Below are 20,934 nucleotides of genomic sequence, written 5' to 3' on the forward strand. Positions count from 1 at the left end.
AGAATTTCCTGATTATCCTTTTACCATTCTCTGAGTTAGTTGCATGAACAAAAGCTTTTTACATCACCATGTTGTAGTCCAAGGAAAATATATTTATCACACTACTATTTCTAAGTTTTGTTAATAACAGAACTAAAAGAAACTATATGCATGCAGCAAAGTTTTCCAACATTATGCATATAGCATTCATTTTAATATTTGCAAGAAGCCAGTAATATAATATGTATTTATAACAGCCAGGAAGGGCTCTGTGAGCAGTGTGAGCCCTCCAGCACTCACCACAAGCACTGACTGGTGGCAATAAACGTTTAACAGAGCTGGGGGACCCCGGGCAGCTCAGCACCTGGCTGGGAAGTGACAGCAAACCTCTCCCCCCTCACTGGGTCAGCGCTGCCTGTGGCTGAATCACAGCATTGCTGAGGGTGCAAAAGGCCTTTAAGGTCCTTTAAAAAGCCACCACTAACCCTGTCCCCAAGTGCCACACCTTTCCACTCCCCCCAGGGATGGGGATCCCTGCCCTGGGCTTTATAACCCTGCTCCTAATATTCACTCTGAGCCTCCCCTGGCACAGCTTGAGGCTCTTTCCTCTTGTCCCAGCACCTTTTACCTGGCAGAAATGACTGACCCCACCCAGCCCCACCCTCCTGTCAGGAGGCACCTGGAGAAGGGAGAGGGTCCCCCCTGAGCCTCCTTTTGTCTGACACAAGCACTCAAACAGAACCATCCCCTCTCTTTTGGAGCTCCACTACCACTGGGATGGGTGGCATGAGGAAAGGATTTAGAAGGGGGTGGAGGGACACTGAGCTCCCCCAGGAGCCTTCCCACATCACCAGGTCCCTCAATGGGCCTTGGCAGTGGTGTGGAATTAAACATTTTTCCTTCTGAAAAGGACGGGGGACTGTCCCTGGGGCCAAGTGGCTCCCACATTTCACTTCGGAGGGGAAGGAGGACATCAGGAAGGATTTCTTCATAGAAAGAGTTGTCAAGTACTGGAACAGGCTGCCCTGGGAAGTGGTGAAACACCCCGGAGGTGTCCAAGAAACAACTGGACATGGCACTCAGTGCTGGGTTTGGTGACTGGGTGGTGTTGGGTCAAAGGTTGGGCTTGACCTTGGAGGTCTCTTCCGCCCTTGGTGATTTTTTTATAGAGAATTTCTGCATCAGGCAGCCCTGGGGCACTGAGGACTCAGCTTGGCTCAAGGCCAGCAAGAGCAGAGCAGCTCCTTGGTGGGAATCAGGGAGGTTTTCCTGATTTACTGTAAACTCACCCATTTTGGGGCAGCTGTGAGTCAGTGAGCTCCTGAGCAGGAGAGCAGATCGTTATCTGCACACAGCCCGTGTTTGTGAGCACAAACACAGCTCAGCTCTCACAAACTCCCACTCCCACACAGCTCAAGTGTTAATCAAGAGCTGAGCAGCCAGCAGGGAGGGCAGAACAGCAGCTCCAGCCAGGAATGTCACTCTCCTAAATGTTGGGACGACCTACCATGGAGTGCATAAATAATTAATCACTAATTAGAAGCATGTAGCCAGGTCAAGGCAAGGTGAAGTTTTTCAGTTTTTTCTTTGAACTAAGAGATATTGCACTGAATCAAAGTTATTGCAAGTTAAATCAAAATTATTGGAGGTTTTCTGTTATTTATGAATTAAAAAATAAAACCAAACCCAGGAATCCTCCAGGAATCAGCTCCTCAGTTCCTCCTCTTGCACAGTCCCAGCCAGTTCTGGGATGAACCATCTGGGAAGGCAACTTGGACACTGCAGGTGTTTTCCAGCCTTTCTTATCTTCAACCAGAAACCAGGAACAAGAGAATGAAATGCAGGGAAGGGATGGGGACAGGCAGAAGGTCCCTGGCCGTGCCCATCACCTCTGAAAGTGCATTTATTGTGGCATTAAATACAGGTGGGACCAGGCAAGGCACCACGAGAAGCATCTCTGTGGCCATTTGGCATCAGGAGGGGACAAGGAGGCAGCAGAGGCCAGGGGAGCTCAGGGCAGAGCTGGTGCCCCACACCCACCCCGTGCCTCCACCTGTGCTGGGATGGGCAATCCCAAACCTGGGCTGTGCCCTGCCCATCAGAACCCACCCTGGAGCCTCTTCATGGGACACCCCAGCCCTGAGGGGCAGCAGAAGGAACCCCCAGAGCAGTTCAGAGCCCCCAGGCCCATCCCAGGCTGAACTCCCCTCTCAGCCACCCCCAGGCACATTTTCCTGGCACTTCCCTTGAGCTGCCTCTCCCTCCCTTCCCCAGTTAAACTCCATTTAGGGAATTGTTAAAAACACCCCACACTGGCAACACAAACCCCCAAAGGACAGAAGCCCCCCAGATCCTCCTTTTTACCTCTCCTGGTTCCCCATCACACGATTCCCATCCTTCCCCACCTGATCCCCTCCAGGCAGGTCCCTGCTCCCCCCAGACTGTCCCAACCACCCTAAAGGCACAGCCAAGGGCTGTGGTATCAGGGATTCTTTGTGGTGTGTGGGGTTATTGCTGCCAGAACAAGGAGACAGAAAACTTGCTCTTAACAGGATGCTGAATCTTGCCAGTGCTGCTCCAGTTTCACCAGTACAACCCCCTGCTCTTGGGAACTGGCCCGGATTTGCACCAAGTGCTGTTCTGGGAAATTATAAAATCAAACCAGTTCCTGCTGGTTCTTGTCTGATCTGAGTCAAAACGAGTGGCCAGCTATAAATAGATGTGATTGAGTGACATCTCCATGGCTTCCTGCCTGCCTTTCCTGTGTCTTGGGGCACAAACCCAACTCATTTCGTGCGGGGGTTGTTTTTTTGGGTGCATCTTCACATCATGACACCAACTTGCCAACGTGGCCATCACCAGAGGAGCCTTGGGCTTCCAGCCCTGCTCCCTGTGCCCAACCTGTGGGACCACCCAAACCCAAGGGAACACCCAGCACCTGCACCCCAGGGACACAGACTGAGCTGGAAAAATGAGGGGCTGATAATGGAAATGAATAACGTGGAGGGTCCCTTGCACAGGTTCTTTCAGGTGTTACTCCAGGAAATTGGTTCTCATTTTTGGCTGCATTTGGCAGCGTGGGAGAACAAAGTTAAAGGAGATTTGTGCAGGTCTGTTGAGATTGTTCAGGGTTGCTTAGGTCCACCCAGAGCTGGTGCCAAGGAACAGAGCTGGAGTTTGGAAGAGGAATTAGAGGAGACCCTGAGCTGCTGTGTGGGCAATAAAACCAGCCAGGACTGCAAGACAAACCTTTAAAAGTAAGAACTTTAGAGGGATTATAAATCCTCCTGTTCAAATCTGCTCTCAAGCTTCAGGGGGTGACTTTTCCTCACATCTCAGGACTGGGATGGTTTTTCTCAGCAATTTCCTACCAGGGCTGATCTGTGGTAGCAGGGCTTGGGTGGCACCGTCTGACTCAACCTCTGAGCCCTGGGTCCCTCTCCTGTGTCTCTGTGACGGTTTCTTCACTCCAAACCCTGTGTTTGGAGAGGAAAAACAACCTGTTTATAACAGAGCACCTTGTGTGGGCAGCTGGAAATTCTGTGAGGGCCTGCATGTCATCAATAACTTCTGCCCTCTCATTTTCACCTGGCTGAGCTACTGACAAAGGTGTTCCATTTGCTGTGATGTTCTGAGCTTGGACTTTCCAGAGAAGGGATTCAGCAGGTTTGGGTGCAGATCTCATGGGTGTTTATCCCAGTGGGAAGCAGCAGCTCACACAGGAGGCCATCGACGTCCCTCTGCCCACTCAGCATTTCCTCTTCCTCATGAACTTGACTCATGAACCTGCCAGGCTAAACCCCAGAGCTGCAATCCTCACTGCTCACCTCCTTCAGCCCATTTTCCTGGGAGCTGCCCTCCCCTGGGAGCAGGCTGAGGTTGGGCAGAGCTGGCAACCAGCTGCTCCCAGGAGCTGAACCTGGGCAACCAGCTCTGGGAACCAGTCTGGGCTTTGATTCCTGGAGGCATCACAGGATTAGGATGCTTTGCTTCGGTCCCAAGCACCAGCTCCAGTTTGGGTTTGAGCCTCAGGGTGTTCCCATTCACCTCCACGTTCCAGGCTGGCAGCTGTGCCCAGACCCCACTTTGCTCCATTTGGTGAATTTGGTGACAGGACCTTCACAATTTGGGCTGATTTGAGCTGTGCCTGGGATGGTTTCTGCTGGTCCCTCACCCTGGCTGTGAACCACTGATGCTTCCTGTTGTGGTTTCCTGCCTCAGCTGAGACGCCTCCTCTCTGCTCTCCCTTCCTGTTCTCGTCAGGGCCATTGCAGAGCTTCATGGGCACAACAAACAGGTAGAGGAGGCTCTGGTTGCCATAAATCCAGCTCCTGGCAGCCCTTTGCCGTGGGGGGCTGAGCAGGGCAGGGTGTACGGGGGAGAACAGTTCCTCCTGAGCCCTTCCAACACAGAGATCCAGCCAAACCCTTCCCAGCTCCAGGGATGCCAGGGGATGGCAGGAGGGCCCTGTGCTGCTGGGAGGGATGAACCAGAGCAGGGCTGGCCACCAGGACAGGGCTGACCACCAGGACAGGGCTGACCATCAGAGCAGGGCTGATCACCATGGCAGGACTGACCACAAGCCCAGGCACAGCTCTGGCTGCAGCTGTGGGCTCAGCCCTTGGGGAAGCGACTTCTCCCACCATGTCCAGAAGAGTCAAACTGGGAAGAATCAGGGCAAACACTCAGTGTGCTGCCCCAAAATCTGATGTTTCTTTGCTCCTCACACGAGTGACGCATTTGCAGGAGGCGCAGATGGAGAAAATCTCTCTGATCTTTTTCGGGTCATCGTCTGCGCAGGAACAACCCCAAATTTCAGGCTCCGGGGAACAAATGAGACCCTTTGGTCACGATAATGTTTCCATTGACTACAGCAAACTGGGCTCTGTCACACCCTCTGGGTGGGATTTTCGATGATTCAAGATAGAGATACAAGCCCTGCACAGACACAAGCCCTAAAGCTCTTCGGCACCAGGGGCTCTGCAGGGACTTGGTCAACGAAGGGCCCTCTCTGCCAAGGGGATCAGAGCATCAGGAACCAGCCAGAGCCAGGTATTGTAGGGAAAAAATCCACAGATTGTTTAAAAAACAATTCAAGGAAGGTTTCTTCTTGCTCCTGCTGACTGATGGTCGATGTCTGCCCAGAAGCACTTGGGTTTCTCTCCTTTTGCTGTGCTTGGTGCAGTTGTTTATCTAAATGTTGTTTTAGACATTTCATATCCACCTCGTGGTTTAATGCATGTAGGGTTTTGGCCTTCTAGACCTCCATGGCAAAACTCATTTATTCAGAGAGGCCAAAGAATTTCCTTTTATTGTGAACAGGGCTGAAGAGAAAATGGTAGGAAGTCAAGGCTAAAAACATCAGGATGGATTTAAGGAGCACATTTTTAATAGTGAAAGTAATCAAGCACAGGAGAAACTCCCTGTAGGATTTGGGGCATTCTTTCTTGCTTGAGGTCTTTAAATTTGGATCAGGTGCTTTCTCTATTCTTTGGCATCTATAAACCAAGATTGAGTGGATTCTCTCTTGCTTGGGGTCTTTAAATCAGGTTTCTCTATTCCTTGGCATCTATAAACCAAGATTGAGTGGATTCTCTCTTGCTTGGGGTCTTTAAATCAGGTTTCTCTATTCCTTGGCATCTATAAACCAAGACTGAGTGGATTCTCTCTTGCTTGGGGTCTTTAAATCAGGTTTCTCTATTCCTTGGCATCTATAAACCAAGATTGAGTGGATTCTCTCTTGCTTGGGGTCTTTAAATCAGGTTTCTCTATTCCTTGGCATCTATAAACCAAGACTGAGTGGATTCTCTCTTGCTTGGGGTCTTTAAATCAAGATCAGGTGGATTTTTATTTACACTTCCCAGCTCCAGTAAGGGCAGGATAGAGGGATGTGGGACACTGTGAGTTTGAAATGACCTCACAGAGACCCAGCAGGAGAACCCCCGGAGAGGGAAGTCTGAACCCCAAGGAGACCATTTTACAAACTGACGGCGTCAGGGGCCGATTTCCCCCGCCAGGCCGTGCCCCGGCAGCGCGTGAGCGGTGAGGACAGGCGGGGAGGAGATGCCGGACGCCGCTGCCCACCTGCCCTTCTACTACGGCAGCATCGCGCGCTCGGAGGCCGAGGAGCACCTGAAGCTGGCGGGGATGGCGGACGGGCTGTTCCTGCTGCGCCAGTGCCTGCGCAGCCTGGGCGGCTACGTGCTGTCCATGGTGTGTGACCTGCAGTTCTACCACTACCCCATCGAGCGCCAGCTCAACGGCACCTACGCCATCCTGGGGGGCAAGGCGCACTGCGGGCCCGAGGAGCTCTGCGAGTTCTACTCCAAGGACGCCGACGGGCTCTGCTGCCCCCTGCGCAAACCCTGCAACCGGCCCAGCGGCGTGGAGCCCCAGCCCGGCGTCTTCGACAGCATGAGGGACAACATGGTGCGGGAATACGTGCGGCAGACCTGGAAACTGGAGGTACTGGGGTACCCCAGGGGTGGGGTGGGGACCCGTCACCCCCCTGGCACTGTTGTGTCCCGCTTGCAGCACAGCACAGTGAGGTTCCTCTCCCCGGAGGGTGCTGGCGCTGCCAGGGCTCTGAATCTGGGTCTTTCCCAGATTCTTCTCCACATGCTTCCCAAGCCTTTAGAGCTGTCCTTGGAACAGCTGGAGTTCACTTTGCAGGCCTTGCCCCAAGAGTCCTTCTCCTCTGCAGCCCTTGGGATGATCCCTGCCTTAGACCAGAGCTCTGATCCCAAAAGCCAACAAGTCAACCCATCCCAAACCCCAACAAAACCATCCCAAACCCCAACACACCCATCCCAAACACCAACAAACCCATCCCAAACCCCAACAAACCCATCCCAAACCCCAACAAACCCATCCCAATCCCCAACAAACCCATCCCAAACCCCAACACACCCATCCCAAACCCCAACAAACCTATCCCAAACACCAATAAACCCATCCCAAACACCAACAAACCCATCCCAAACCCCAACACACCCTTCCCAAACCCCAACAAACCCATCCCAAACCCCAACACACCCATCCCAAATACCAACAAGCACATCCCAACCCCCAACAAACACATCCCAGAACTAAACAAACCCATCCCAAACCTCAATAAACGCATCCCAGAATTAAACAAACTCATCCCAAAACCCAACCACGGAGCTCCAGAGGCACATAAAGACATGACCCCCATGCCATGGATGTGTCCCTGGTGCTGCTGGCAGCAGATTCTCCATCCCAATTGATTGGCTCAGTTGGTCAAAGCATGGTGCTAATAATGCCAAGGTTGTGGGTTCCATCCCCACATCTCCATTTACTTAATAATTGGACTTGATGATCCTTGTGGGTCCCTTCCAACTCAGAATATTCTGTGATTTCTGGGAGTATCTGTCTATATGTGAGGTGCCTGTGCCTCCCAACATTGTGCTGAAGATGAAATGAAACCAGACTTAGACTTTTGCTCTGTTCTTTTTCACTCTGTGGAGTGGATTTTTTGCCTCTGCAGAGGTTTGGGGTTTTTTGCCAGTGAAGGTTTTACCCATGAGACCAAGGCAGGGGGTGCTGGATCAGGTCTGTGTGTTATATAAACTTTAAAATAGCCACATACAGGTTCCTGCATTTTTATTGCAGACTGGAATATCTACAATATATGCATAAATAGAATCCTAAATTGCCCCACAGGCAGCCATGGACTTCATTTCTTTCTGCCTGCTGCCACCTTGGCTCCTCAGACACTTCCAGGGGTCATTTTGTTGTTTTGTTGGAAGGGGCTGCCCAGGGAGGTTTGGAGTCCCCATCTCTGGAGGTGCCCAAGGAAGGCCTGGATGTGGCACTCAGTGCTCTGGGCTGGTGATGGGGCACAGGTTGGACTCCATGACCTTGAAGGTCTTTTCCAGCCTAAATCATTCTGGAGTTCTATATTTTCTTTTAAGGCCCCAGAGAAATACGGCTCAGCCAGTCTTCTTATGGAGTCCTTCAACAGAAGCTCTGTAAATTTGGCCTATTTACACCAAACGTGTTTGACAGAATGGGGTAATTTGTAGGGTGAACAAGGTGCTCTGCAGGGTTTCTATAGCTGAATGAGTTGTTGTGTGCTCAAATGAGGTATTTTGTAGCAGAATTCTCTCCCAGAACCGTGGATTCTGTTGGGTTTCCCCCAGAGCAGATCTGTGGCCACCTGCAGATAACACAAAGGACATCGCCACCTCCTGGCAAAGGGACAGTAACGGTTTAACACCGGAGCGAGCCCGGGGAAGGAGTTCAGGGTCTCACCCCTGAGATTGCCAAACTGCACCGACCTCGACCGGTCCTGTGGGTGCTGAGCAGCCAGGAGGGCAGGGGCACCAGGAAGGTCGTGCTCTAAAGAAAATCATGGAGTGATGGAATATTCTGAGCTGGATCCCTCAGGGATGATGAGTGCAGCCCCTGTCCCTGCAGAGACCCCCCAACAATCCCACCCTGAGCATCCCTGAGAGCGCTGTCCAAACGCTCCTGGAGCTCTGGCAGCCTTGGGGCCGGGACCATTCCCTGGGGAGCCTGGGCAGTGCCCAGCACCCTCGGGGGGAAGAACCTTTCCCTGAGCTCCATGCCAAGCCCTGGCACAGCTCCAGCCCTTCCTGGGCTCCTGGCCCTGGCCCAGAGCAGAGCTCAGCCCCTGCCCCTCTGCCTCCCCTCGGGAGGAGCTGCAGCCCCCGAGGAGTCTCCCCTCAGTCTCCTCTGCTCCAGCTGAACGAGCCGAGTGCCCTCAGCTGCTCCTCAGAGCTTCCCCAGCTCCGTGTCCCTCCTTTGGACACTCTCCAACACCTCTGGGTCCTTCTGATCTTGTGGTGCCCAAGGTGCCCCCAGCACTGGAGGTGAGGCTGCCCCAGTGCAGAGCAGAGTGGGACAATCCCTCCCTGGGCCTGGTGCCCCCCAGGACACGGTGGCCCTTTGGGCTGCCAGCAGTGACTCAGATCCAACTTGCCACCCACCAGGAACACAAGGCTGAATGAAACCCCACAGGCCCAGTGTTAAGATCCCCACATAAACGTGGTGTCTTCTCTCTTCCCTCACCAACGTCAAAGGACTTCAGCTGGATTTAAGGGATTAGGTCAGCTGAGATAAGGCAGCAATTCTGCTGTGCAGCAGAACAGAATTCAGCCACTGTTGGGTCTCAATGATAGATGTTCCAAGTTTCCTGTGTCGTGGCCCAGACGAGCTGTGCTGAAGCCATCAGCAGAGCAGCAGGATGGCAGCAGGTCCCTTTTGCTGCTCTTTCCCAGGGGGATGCTCTGGAACAGGCCATCATCAGCCAGGCCCCCCAGGTGGAGAAGCTCGTGGCCACCACAGCCCACGAGAGGATGCCCTGGTACCACGGCAATATCAGCCGGGAGGAGGCAGAGAGGAGGCTCTACTCGGGGGCACAGCCTGATGGGAAATTCCTGTGAGTATCCAAACCCCTGCAACATGATGGGATCCCTGGATTTTTTACCATTCCCCACCCCTGCTGTTACTGGTTTCACGTGGCAGAGCAGGTGTAGCTGAATGTGCTCAGAGTGGTTACAGATATTTCAAACATGGGCTGAGCCCCAAATCTGTTCTTGTCCAGTGTCTGCCCCTCCCATGAAGAGGCAATCTGGAGTTTTATTTGTTTCTTATGTTTCAATATCTCTATGAAGTTTGGTTGCTGTGCACAGGACGATGAGGGACACAGGATTCAGTGGGGGAAGATATGAAACACTGACAGGCTGGCAATGCAAGGCCCAGAAAACACAGGAGAAAGTTTTTCTCTGCATCTCTGCTCTGATGAGACATCCTTAATATAATTCAGTTTTCTCCTGGATGAGTTAGGGAAAGAAAGAATTAGCTGGAGAACAGTTCATCAGGAGCTGGAACAATAGGACAAGGGGGAATGGTTTGAAATTAAGAGTCGGTTTAGATGGGATATTGGGCAGGAATTGTTCCCTGGGAGGGTGGGCAGGGCTGGCACAGGGTGCCCAGAGCAGCTGTGGCTGCCCCTGGATCCCTGGCAGTGTCCCAGGCCAGGCTGGACATTGGGATTGGAGCAGCCTGGGACAGTGGAAGGAACAGGAACAGGGTGACTTTAAAGTCTTTTCAAACTGAAACGATTTTGAGATTCTCTGGTTCTGTGAGAGGGGTGAAAACTGGAGGTGAAGATCCCTCCTCAGCCTCTGCAGAGGGGGTTGGGAAGGTGACAATTCCACTGGACCCAGCTTTAGGCTTTTGGTCAGCTCTGCCTTAATGTTTAGAGTGGAGTTTTGGCCTCTCTGGTGGTTTTTGCCTTAATGGAGGGTTTTTTTCACCTGAGGCAGCAGGTACTGGATCAGGTCTGTTATTTAAATTTTGAAATAGCTCCAGACAGCCTCTTGCATTTTATTTTGGACTGGAATATATATAATTCATGCATTTTATACAGGGATGCAGGGACACCTCTCCACGTGCCCACTCTCCACCTACACTGACAATCCTCAGAGTAAAACCAAGAGCTGCTTTTAAGAATTAATGAATAATTTTCCTTCCTGCCAGGCTGAGAGAAAAGAAGGAGAACCGTGCCTATGCCCTGTCCCTCATCTATGGCAAGACTGTGTATCACTACCGGGTGGATCACGATAAATCTGGGAAATATTCCATTCCTGAGGGCACCAAGTTTGACACACTCTGGCAGGTACCAGGCTGGGTGTCCTCAGAAATTGAGGCACCTTTTCCTTGCTTTGAAGTGTTACCAAATCCCTCAAAATCACCAGGGTAAATAAACCTCTCTAACATCACCTTTTCAGTGTCAGTGAGCCAGGAATTGTTTTATTCCTGGCCAGGGTTTGTGTGCGTGGCTGATAAAATTCTGGCCTCCACACAGATCCTGATCTAAAACTTTATCACTTTATATTTATATTTACATTTATGTATTATTCATATTTCTATTATTTATAAAGATAACATTTCTATTATTTATATTTACATATTTATAATCATTTATATAGAAAAAGAAATTAATGTTCATTGGTTCTAAATGACATCATAACACCACGGTTGTGGGTTTAATCCCCCTCACTTAATTTTAATCATCACCATTGATCCTTCCAGCTCAGAATAGTCCATGATTCTGTCCTAATTCTCTTGCATTAATTAGTATTCTATAATCTATTGGATATTAATTTCTCTTTTTCTGCTAATTACACCATATTTTTAATCTTTTTAATCCTTTTGTTCTCCCGCAGGGACTCTCCAATGCCTAAACTGAATCTTTTTTGTCTCTTCTTTTTCTTCTGGTTTCTCCAAAGTCTCCTTCTGGTCGATAAATTCTGCATTCCAGATGTCCAACCTCAATCCATCTTCCTCTCCCAGGCTTTGTTCATTGGAGTATATCAGATTTAGTTAATCAAAACTTAAAATTCCAGCAATTTCCCCGAGCTGTGCTCCTGCAAAATCAGCTCATGGCAACCTTGTTCCATACAGGCTGAGAGTAATTGAAGAATAACACACTATTTATAATTAATACATATATTGGTTGGGATTAATTAATTAAATCAAGTCATTTAAGAGTTAAACCATTAACTAAAATTATCCAGGGAGTGGATGCTGGAGCTTCCTCCTGGCTAGGGCTGTCTGTGGGACAGCAACCCCATTTTGCTGAATTTTCTGAATTCCCAGGGCTGTTTTCACTCAGAATTTTATTGAAAACAAAGATTTGGGGGCATTTTTATGGCAACAGAACCGTGCCAGGCTCTGATTGCAGCTGAAACCTGAGCCAGCCAGGAGGGGAAGGGGAAGCCTGGGGTCCCTGGGGGCTGGTGCTGGCTGTCCCCAGCCTGGCTGATGTCCCCTCTGTGCTGGATCCACCAACAACTGCCTGGGATCCCCAGCACAAACCCTGGAGTTCCCCTGGGAAAGGATCTGATTCTCCCAGGATTTATCCCACACTTCAGGGCTAAAACCCTTCCTGGCTGGCACAACAATAACATGCCCTACTCAGACTGGAGATTTTTGTCTTTTTTTGGGCCTTATCGAATTTCCCAAGTTCTTCCCAGCTCTGGCAGATATCCAGGGATGCAATCACACCCTGGGACATCCCTGAGTGCACAAATAGAGGACAGAAACAGAGAAACAGTCTGGTCCCTGCCTGCCATAAATCTGAGAGGAATCATTGCCCTAAGCCACAAAAGTTGCCTTCAACAATAATAGGGGGAAAAAAAAAAAAGATTATTTTCTCCTCACAATTATCTCTTTTTCCTCCCATCCCTTTCCCAGTTGGTGGAGTACTTAAAACTCAAACCAGACGGGCTGATTTTCTACCTGAGGGAAGCCTGCCCCAACCCCAACATGCCAGGTGAGCTGACAGCTCTCAGTGCCACCCCTGGCCTTGCTTTGCCACCAACTGGTGCCAGCTGCAGCAGTGCCAGCCCGAATTTCCCTTCCTGTGCCCAGGGAGGGCTCTGCCCCTCTGGCAACCTGGGCCAGTCTCCCTTGGTGCTGTCACTGGCCAGGCCTGGCCTGAGGTGGCCCAAAGGCAGGAGCAGGTGGGGGGAGTCAGTGGCCAAATGGATTTGGTGCCCAACAGATGGATTTGGAGCATGACCTGATTTTTAGGGTTTTAGGCAGCAGGAACATCCACGTCCTGCCAGGCTGGGCACTGCTGGCTCTCTGAACACTCACATCCAGGGGGCACTTTGGGTGCACATGTCACAAATGTCACCTCAGAGCCTGCCCTGTCCTGGGCCACAGCTCAGTCTCTGCCCCTGGACCCGGGGGTGCTCCAGTGGTGGCATTTTCCCTGAGAAAATTTGGGAACAGCCACATCCAGACACATTTCCACACGTTTTTAGGCTAAAGCTGTGGAAACTTTCCTTTGGGGGGTGAAGGGGATGTGATCAGGCCACAGGATCCTTCAAGGACTGATGCTCTGACCCTGCTTAGGGCAAACTCCTGGTAACAAATTCCTGATAATTAATAAACTCCTGATAACAAATCCTCTCTCCTGTTTCACAGCCTCTGCAGCACCAGTTCCACCCACCCACCCCTCCGTGAGCGTAAGTCTGGGGGAGGCTCTGTTTTATTGGGACCTCAGTGGTTTTAAAATTGCTGCATTTCAAGCTTGGCTGATCAAACTCTGTTCTTCAAACCCTGCTTTTGTCTGAAAAGCTCAGGAACTGCACTGGACTTTATTAAGCCCAGCTGGGATGTTGTTCCCTTTCCAGCTTGTATGGGGGTGGGGAATAGCTGGCCACAGCCCCTGGTAGAGCTGAGAAGGGTTTCCATTCATCCTGAGCTCCTTGCAACATGTGGGCCTGTCCCTGGGGACCCTCCATCCCTGCCCTGCTGGCCAGGCAGCAGCGAGGGAGCTGTGCTGGGATTCTGGGAATGCTCAGCCCTGCTGCTCCTGCTGGCCCCCAGCCAGGGCTTTGTGCTCCCTGTGCCCCAGGGAATGTCCCTGCTCAGCCCCTGAGTGCTGAGCTGTGCTGAAACCAGGCGGGTTTGGGGATCCCAGGGGGGCTGAGTGAGGCCTGGGGGCTCACCCATCACCTCAGGGTGCTCTCACATCCACGGTGACCTCCAGGGTGCTGGGCACTGCCCAGGCTCCCCAGGGAATGGTCCCGGCCCCAAGGCTGCCAGAGCTCCAGGAGCGTTTGGACAGTGCTCTCAGGGATGCTCAGGGTGGGATTGTTGGGGGGTCTGTGCAGGGACAGGGGCTGCACTCATCATCCCTGAGGGTCCCTCCCAGCTCAGGATATTCTGGGATTCTGTGACTCTGTCATTCCAAGCTGTGCCACCCTGTTGCTCTCTGCTCTGGGGACAGTGGCTGTGCAGTGTCTCTGGGTTCTCCCAAGGCCACTCTGCCTGTGCTGCCTCCAGGCTCCCCTGCCCTTCCTGGCTCACTGTAAACTGGGATGGGGACAGCAGAGGTGACAGAGGCCTCACCCTGCACAGCCCCTGGGAGAAGGGTCCCTGCCTTACAGTCCCTGCCCCCAAATCCCTGCTGTGCCCTGCCCTGGGGGAGCTGCAGCCAAGACTGGAACAGCAATGCTGGCTCCAGACCACTCCAATCTCAGCCTCCCTCAGGGCCTTTCAGAGGGATCACCAGCTGGGGCTGTTGGGATGAAGCTGGGGCTGTGCTTGGGATGAAGCTGGGGCTGTGTTTGGGGTGCAGCTGGGGCTGTGCTTGGGATGAAGCTGGGGCTGTGTTTGGGGTGCAGCTGGGGCTGTGTTTGGGATGAAGCTGGGGCTGTGCTTGGGATGAAGCTGGGGCTGTGTTTGGGGTGCAGCTGGGGCTGTTTTTGGGGTGAAGCTGGGGCTGTGTTGGGGTGCAGCTTCCCTGTCTCTTTTCCCTCCATTTTCAACTGAAGCAATTTCTCCTTTATCCACTTTCTCCCCATTTCTTTTCCAGAGAAACCTGGGCCCCCTCAATGCAGATGGATACACCCCAGACCCTGTTGGTGAGCACCTCCAGAGCCCTCTGCTCCTCACAGGGGACAGGACTGGGGATGTCCCAGGAGCCTGGGGGTTCCCTGGACCCCTGCTATGAAGCAAAAGCGCCCAGGAGCACCCCAGACATTTTGGGGTCCTGCACCCACACCGGGCTCCCAGGAAATCAAGCCCTACTCCCTTCCCTGCCTTACCCAGGAAATGAAGCCCTGTCCTATCCCCATTTTCCACTAAGTACTCAGTGAATTCAGCTGAATTTCAGTGGGGTAAAGCCCTGCCCAGGGCTGGCAGGGTGGATATGTGGAGTGGGAATGCTCAGACCCCTCCAGGGTTTGTGTGGTGGGAATGGCCAGATCCCTCTCCCCACCTCACCTCCTTCATCAACCAGGACTGGGAGTGGCCCTGGGTTGTAAATGAAGGGAGATGCCCAGGAGGGATGAGAAATGCTGGAAGTGAAAGTGAATTGACCAAAAGAGCAGAGAAACCTTTCCCAATTCATGAGGGACACGGGATGGGGAAGGGCAGGTTCATAACCAAGGGTTCCTCTTGGGAAGGGGCAGGAAAATCCCGGCTGCTGCCCATGGACACCAGCGTGTACGAGAGCCCCTACAGCGACCCCGAGGAGCTGAAGGACAAGAAGCTGTTCCTGAAGAGGGACCACCTGATGATTGATGAGGTGGAGCTGGGGGCAGGAAACTTCGGCTGTGTCAAGAAGGGAGTTTACAAAATGAGGAAGTGAGTGAGGGTGCTGGGGAAGGGACAGGAGAGGGAGCTGGGCTGGGCTCGAGGTGTCCCCAGCTGTCCTGCTGGTCACTGGATGGGCCCCAAAGTGACAAGGGAATGGATAAGAAATGATCTGGAAGGTCAGGGATGATGGATGTGATGGGTGAGGCACCAGCCCTGGAAGTGTTCAGAAAATGAGGAGATTTTATAGTGGGGTTTAGTGGGGATGGCAGTGTTTGGGGTTGGATTTGATGATCTTGCAGGTCTTTTCCAACCTCAACAATCCCATGATATCCATGATACGATGCTGCAATTCCACGGATTTTCACTGCCAGCTGCATTGCCCTGGGTGTGAAAGCTGCAGCACATTCCCAGGCACACAGCTGCCACTTCCAAAGGGACTTGCTGGAGAAGCAACTCCACATTCCTGAGGCCACCTCTTGTCCGTGCCAGGCCAAAGCAGTGACACTGAGGAGTTGTGGCACCCTTGGCTCTGTTGCTGGTTGTCTGTTGCTGATGGTCTTCACCTACTTGTGCCTCAGTTTCCTCCTGGAGAAGTGGCACTGATAGCCCAGATCTCAGTGTGGGAGGGGAGGTGTCTCCAGATCAAGGATGGCAACTTCTGGCCTGCACCCACAAGGGTGAGGTGACCTTTTCTCTCCATCCTTGACACCAGAATGCTGCAGGGCTCTGCCAGAACAGGCTGTGGAGAGGTCAAACAGTGTCACATGAGCAGGGATTTCCATTCCTGGCTGTGAGCCCTGATTCCAGCTGTGCTCAGCCCATCCCATGGCTGTTCCCCTGTGCAGGAAGCAGATTGATGTGGCCATCAAGGTGCTGAAGAGCAACAACGAGAAGACAGTGAAGGATGAGATGATGAAGGAGGCGCAGATCATGCACCAGCTGGACAACCCCTACATTGTGCGCATGATCGGGGTGTGCGAGGCTGAGTCGCTGATGCTTGTGATGGAGATGGCTTCTGGAGGGCCCCTCAACAGGTTCTTGGCTTCCAAGAAGTGAGTATTGGATAAAACGTGGCTGATTTTCTGTGTTTCTACTCCAAAACTACCTCAAAAGCCCACCCTTGTAGGTGCATGTCTTGGTTTGAAGGACAGGTGTCTGCTAAGAAAGGCAGGAGCCTCTTTTTAAAGTGGAGAATCATTATAATGTTATAATTTTATTTTTTAAATTATTTTTATTATTTTATTACAATTTTGAAATTAAAGGGCTCTCAGGCAAAGATATGGGAATAGGAATAACAGTTCTTTACTAGGAAAAATTAAACTAGAAGTACAGTATTACAAATAAACAAGCCCAAAACACTGCCAGAGTGAGAATCCAAGGTGCCCCCGTCAGTCAGTCAGGGTTGGTGCAGTCCCATTCCATGGTGGCTGCATCCTCCTGCAGTGACAGATGTGGTTCTGCTGGAGCAGGGCTCCTGCACAAGGTGCAATTTTCCTCCAAAGCTCCAGGGATGATGTGGAAGGCTCTGGTTTTCCTCTGGGATCCAGTGGGAAAAGGCTGCTCTGCTGTTCCACATTTCAGATTTTATCAGATTTTATTTGATGTGAGGCTCCAGGGGCTGATGCTTCTGGAGCAGAGATCTCCCTGCTTATTCTCCCTTGCAGCTGGAAAAGGCAGAGGGGACCACAGCAGGTCCTTTATTACTGAATTCTCCTTTCACCTTCCCTAGGGACGAGATTACAACGAGCAACATCGTGGAGCTGATGCACCAGGTGTCCATGGGGATGAAGTACCTGGAGGAAAAGAACTTTGTCCACAGGGACCTGGCAGCCAGGAATGTCCTGCTGGTCAACCAGCACTACGCCAAGATCAGTGACTTTGGGCTCTCCAAGGCTCTGGGAGCTGATGACAGCTACTACAAGGTGGGTGTGAGCCCAGCAAAGGGTCTGGAGCAGGAGCCCTCCTGGCTGGGAGGATGAGACCCCAAGGGACTTGAGCATCTGGGCTGCTCATGGACAACCTCTGCACTACATCAGGCTCTGCCTCACTGCTGTGACATTAAAAGGGGCTTTGCAGAGCTCTGGTGACAAGGAGGATGCAGAGGCAGCCAGGGGGATGTGGGGCAGGGGGATGAGAGGAGAAGGTGATGAAGATTGAGCCAGGCTGATCTTCCCAGCAGTGCTCAACTAAACGAGAGACCTCACCTGGAATTCTGTGTCCAGCTCTGGGGTCCCAGAAAGATGAGAACCTCTTGGAATGAGTCCAGACAAGGCCACTAAATTGGTGACAGGGCTGGAACCCCTCTGCTCTGGGGACAGGCTGGGAGAGCTGGGGGTGCTCACCTGGAGAGGAGAAGGATCCAGGGAGAGCTGAGAGCCCCTTGCAGGGCCTAAAGGGGCTCCAGGAGAGCTGGAGAGGGACTGGGGACAAGGGATGGAGGGACAGGACACAGGGAATGGCTTCGACTGCCAGAGGGCAGGGCTGGATGGGATATTGGGCAGGAATTGTTCCCTGGGAGGGTGGGCAGGGCTGGCACAGGGTGCCCAGAGCAGCTGTGGCTGCCCCTGGATCCCTGGCAGTGTCCCAGGCCAGGTTGGACATTGGGATTGGAGCAGCCTGGGACAGTGGAAGGTGTCCCTGCCATGGCAGGAGTGGCACTGGGTGGGCTTCAAGGTCCCTCCAACCCAAACCAGTCTGGAATTCCATGGTTTAACTGAGCCCTGGGGACAGGGGGCAGGAGGAGGGTGGCACCCTGGGCGTTCAGCACCTGCACAACAGGACAGCAGGGCCTGGACTGGGCTTTGGAGCTTTTTTGAGGTGATTTTTTTCAGCAATGTGAGATTTGACCCCAACACTGAGCAGCATTGAGGTGCAGCTCCCAGCACTCCGTGCCTCAGGCTGGAAATGTCCCCCCTTGCTCTGCTGCAGGCCAGGACAGCAGGGAAGTGGCCCTTGAAGTGGTACGCCCCCGAGTGCATCCTGTACCACAAGTTCTCCAGCAAGAGCGACGTGTGGAGCTACGGTGTGACCATGTGGGAGGCCTTCAGCTTCGGGCAGAAACCCTACAAGGTGAGGCAGGAACCCTACAAGGCAAGGTAGAAACCCTACAAGGTGAGATAGAAATCCTACAAGGTGAGGCACGGCCCTACAAGCTGTGGCAGAACCTCAACTTTTTGGATCCTTCTTCTCTTTGATCCTTCTGCTCACCTAAGAGGGAAGACAATCCCTTCTCATCCACTGCTGGGCTGTGCTTGGGTGGGGTGGGGTGGCAGAATGGGTGGGATGGAGCTGGTAGGACAGGAGGGATGGGGTGAGTGGGATGGGGTCTGCAGGAGTGGCAGGAGGGGGGTCTGCAGGGTGGAAGGGATGGGATGGGATGGGATGGGATGGGATGGGATGGGATGGGATGGGATGGGATGGGATGGGATGGGATGGGATGGGATGGGATGGGATGGGATGGGATGGGATGGGATGGGATGGGATGGGATGGTTTGGGCACAGCGTGGGACACCAGTTCTGGCTGCTGGGGTGGGAGCAGTGACTCTGCAGGGTGTGGGGGATGTGGGACCAAAGCTCAGCCCAGGCCCAGCTCTAACCTGTCTCCTGTCACCCTGCTGCCAGCTCTGAGCACATTAACCCCTTTTCCACTTGCTCCCATCGCAGAAAATGAAGGGCCCCGAGGTGATCAGCTTCATAGAGCAGGGCAAGCGCATGGACTGTCCCCAGGAGTGCCCAGCAGAGATGTATGCCCTGATGCAGCAGTGCTGGACATACAAGTGAGCATTTCAGCACGGTGTCAGCTCCACCAGAGCCACCAGATCCCAGAATGGGATTGGAAATTAGGAAGTTGGAAATTGTAAAGGACCTTAAAGGCCATCCAGTCCAACCCCCTGCCATGGGCAGGGACACCTTCACTGTTTGCATGGTGACAGCACGAAGCAAATGGTGTCTCCTGCCTTTGTTTGTGATGATTCCCCAGCCCAAGATGAATTTGTCACTATCAGACCCCCCCCCATTTACCTGTGCCAATCCTGGAAGATCCCCAAGGCTCGGTGTTTTTGACCCTCTCCATCCCAAAATTGTCTCAGCTGCCTCCTAAGCCCTGGCACAGCCAGGCTGCTGCTGTTCCCCAGGGTCTCTGTGTGTCCTCTCATTGCATCAGGCCACTTTTGTCCTCTCTCCTGACTTTATTTGTTCCTCTCTGCCCTTGCAGATGGGAAGAACGTCCAGGATTTGTGGCTGTGGAAAACATCATCCGCTCCTACTACTACAGCATCGCTGCCAAGCCCGAAAATGGGCCAGACACAGGGGACAAGGCCAAAGCAGCTCTTCCTTGAGATTCCTTCTCTGCTCCTCCACCTGCCCTGTATGGACCTGGAAAGGCTCTTTGTGAAGTTTTGCTTTCATCTCTCAAATGCTCCTCAGCAGTTGTGGAACTGAGGGTGTGGGGGACGTTGGTGTCCCCACAGCCAGGGACACCCAGCTGTGCTCCCAGCTGCTCCAGCCTGACCCAGCCCGGGAGAACAGACTCTCAGAGCTCCTTCCCACCCAGTTCCAAAGCTGTCCCAGGATCCCAGAGCTTTGTGCCTCCCAGGCTCACTGAGGATGAACTGTGTTGGCTCCAGAAAATCTGAATTTTTCCAGATTTCCCAGGAATGCTTTCTCAGGAACCCACCAAGTGCACATTTCTGGTGGGGTTTGCAGGGGGTGGGACCCAGCACAGGCAGCCACAGTGTCCTTATCCCCTTGGATTAGGGCAAGAAGCAGCTGGTTTGCAACTGGGATGGGGAGCAGCAGTGGGACAGAGCTGGTCCCACTGGTTTGTCCCCCTGCACCCCTGGCCAGCACAGAGCAGGTGTCACCCAGCATTCCAAGGGGGCTCCCAAACAATTCCAGGACCATTCCTTTAGCTCTTGGGTCCCACCTGGCCCCTCTGTGCTGATGAAGTGTTGTTTTTCAAGCTTAAAAACTTAAAAACCCTATAAATAAACTATTCCATGTTCTGAACATCCCATGGCTCAGATCATTGAACTTTGAGAAATGCTGGCAAAACCCATCAGGATAAGAGAACCCTCCAACGCTGCGTTTTTAGTGTCAGAAAATTGTTTTATTCTCAGCTCTGGGTGTGGATGGGGCTGACAAAATCCCAGCCTCCACACAGCCCCCGATCCAAAACTTCCTCACCTTTTTATACATTTTTAGCAAACAAAGCAGTGAATGTTCATTGCAGCATATCAAGGTTAGCTCAACAAACTTTACAGTTTTAGTCATTTTTCCAGGCTGTGTTCCCACAAAAGGAGCTTTGCTATATGCTAAAAGTAATTTAAGAACAACACATTGTCTGTAATTAATATATTGGTTATGATTAACTAAAGCTTATTTTAAAAGTTTTATCATTTCCCACAGGCTGACAAGAAAATAAATGTAATTTCCCTCTATTAAGCCAGGATTTCCCTCCTTAACGCTCCTCTTGCCCAACTTTGGGCTGGTTTTGCTGCACAGCTGGAAGGTTTTCTGCATGTTTTCTTGCAAAAAAAAAAAAAGTCTCAGCTGTGTCTGCTGTGATCCCAGCTGCCCCCAGTGCAGGGATGGCCCGTGGTGGGGGCTGTGCTGCACAGAGCAGAGGCTGTGAAGGCTGGGGCAGCGGAGGAAGCAGGAGGTGGGAGCCCTGCGATGCAGCAACACCAGAATTTATCTCTCACCATCTCCTGGTAGTTAAAGCCACAGATCAGCTCCCCCCCCCAGCACCTTGTCCTGGGGGAGAACAAACAGCCTCAGGCCAGGGCACAGCCAAAAGCCTCGGTGAGAGTGGGATTTGGGCTGAAAACAAAATTCTGGGGAGCACTCAGG

General features: G+C 52.4%; 1 protein-coding gene across 1 annotated transcript in view; it reads left to right on the forward strand.

Annotated features, from left to right (window-relative positions):
- The window catches only part of ZAP70 (zeta chain of T cell receptor associated protein kinase 70), a 31,973-nt gene extending 11,868 nt beyond the window's left edge, over positions 1-20,105 (forward strand). The window contains exons 2-13 of the mRNA XM_088179103.1: positions 5,997-6,444; positions 9,243-9,403; positions 10,507-10,645; positions 12,226-12,304; positions 12,964-13,004; positions 14,360-14,408; positions 14,952-15,132; positions 15,930-16,136; positions 16,814-17,006; positions 18,013-18,153; positions 18,748-18,860; positions 19,298-20,105. Of these exons, the coding sequence (XP_088035229.1) occupies positions 6,043-6,444; positions 9,243-9,403; positions 10,507-10,645; positions 12,226-12,304; positions 12,964-13,004; positions 14,360-14,408; positions 14,952-15,132; positions 15,930-16,136; positions 16,814-17,006; positions 18,013-18,153; positions 18,748-18,860; positions 19,298-19,421 (1,830 nt within the window). The 5' untranslated portion in view covers positions 5,997-6,042 and the 3' untranslated portion in view covers positions 19,422-20,105. The remainder of the gene's footprint in view (positions 1-5,996; positions 6,445-9,242; positions 9,404-10,506; positions 10,646-12,225; positions 12,305-12,963; positions 13,005-14,359; positions 14,409-14,951; positions 15,133-15,929; positions 16,137-16,813; positions 17,007-18,012; positions 18,154-18,747; positions 18,861-19,297) is intronic.
- Positions 20,106-20,934: the final 829 nt, after the last annotated feature.

This window comes from Sturnus vulgaris, chromosome 26, assembly GCF_052056855.1.
Source record: "Sturnus vulgaris isolate bStuVul1 chromosome 26, bStuVul1.hap1, whole genome shotgun sequence".
Taxonomy (NCBI): domain Eukaryota; kingdom Metazoa; phylum Chordata; class Aves; order Passeriformes; family Sturnidae; genus Sturnus; species Sturnus vulgaris.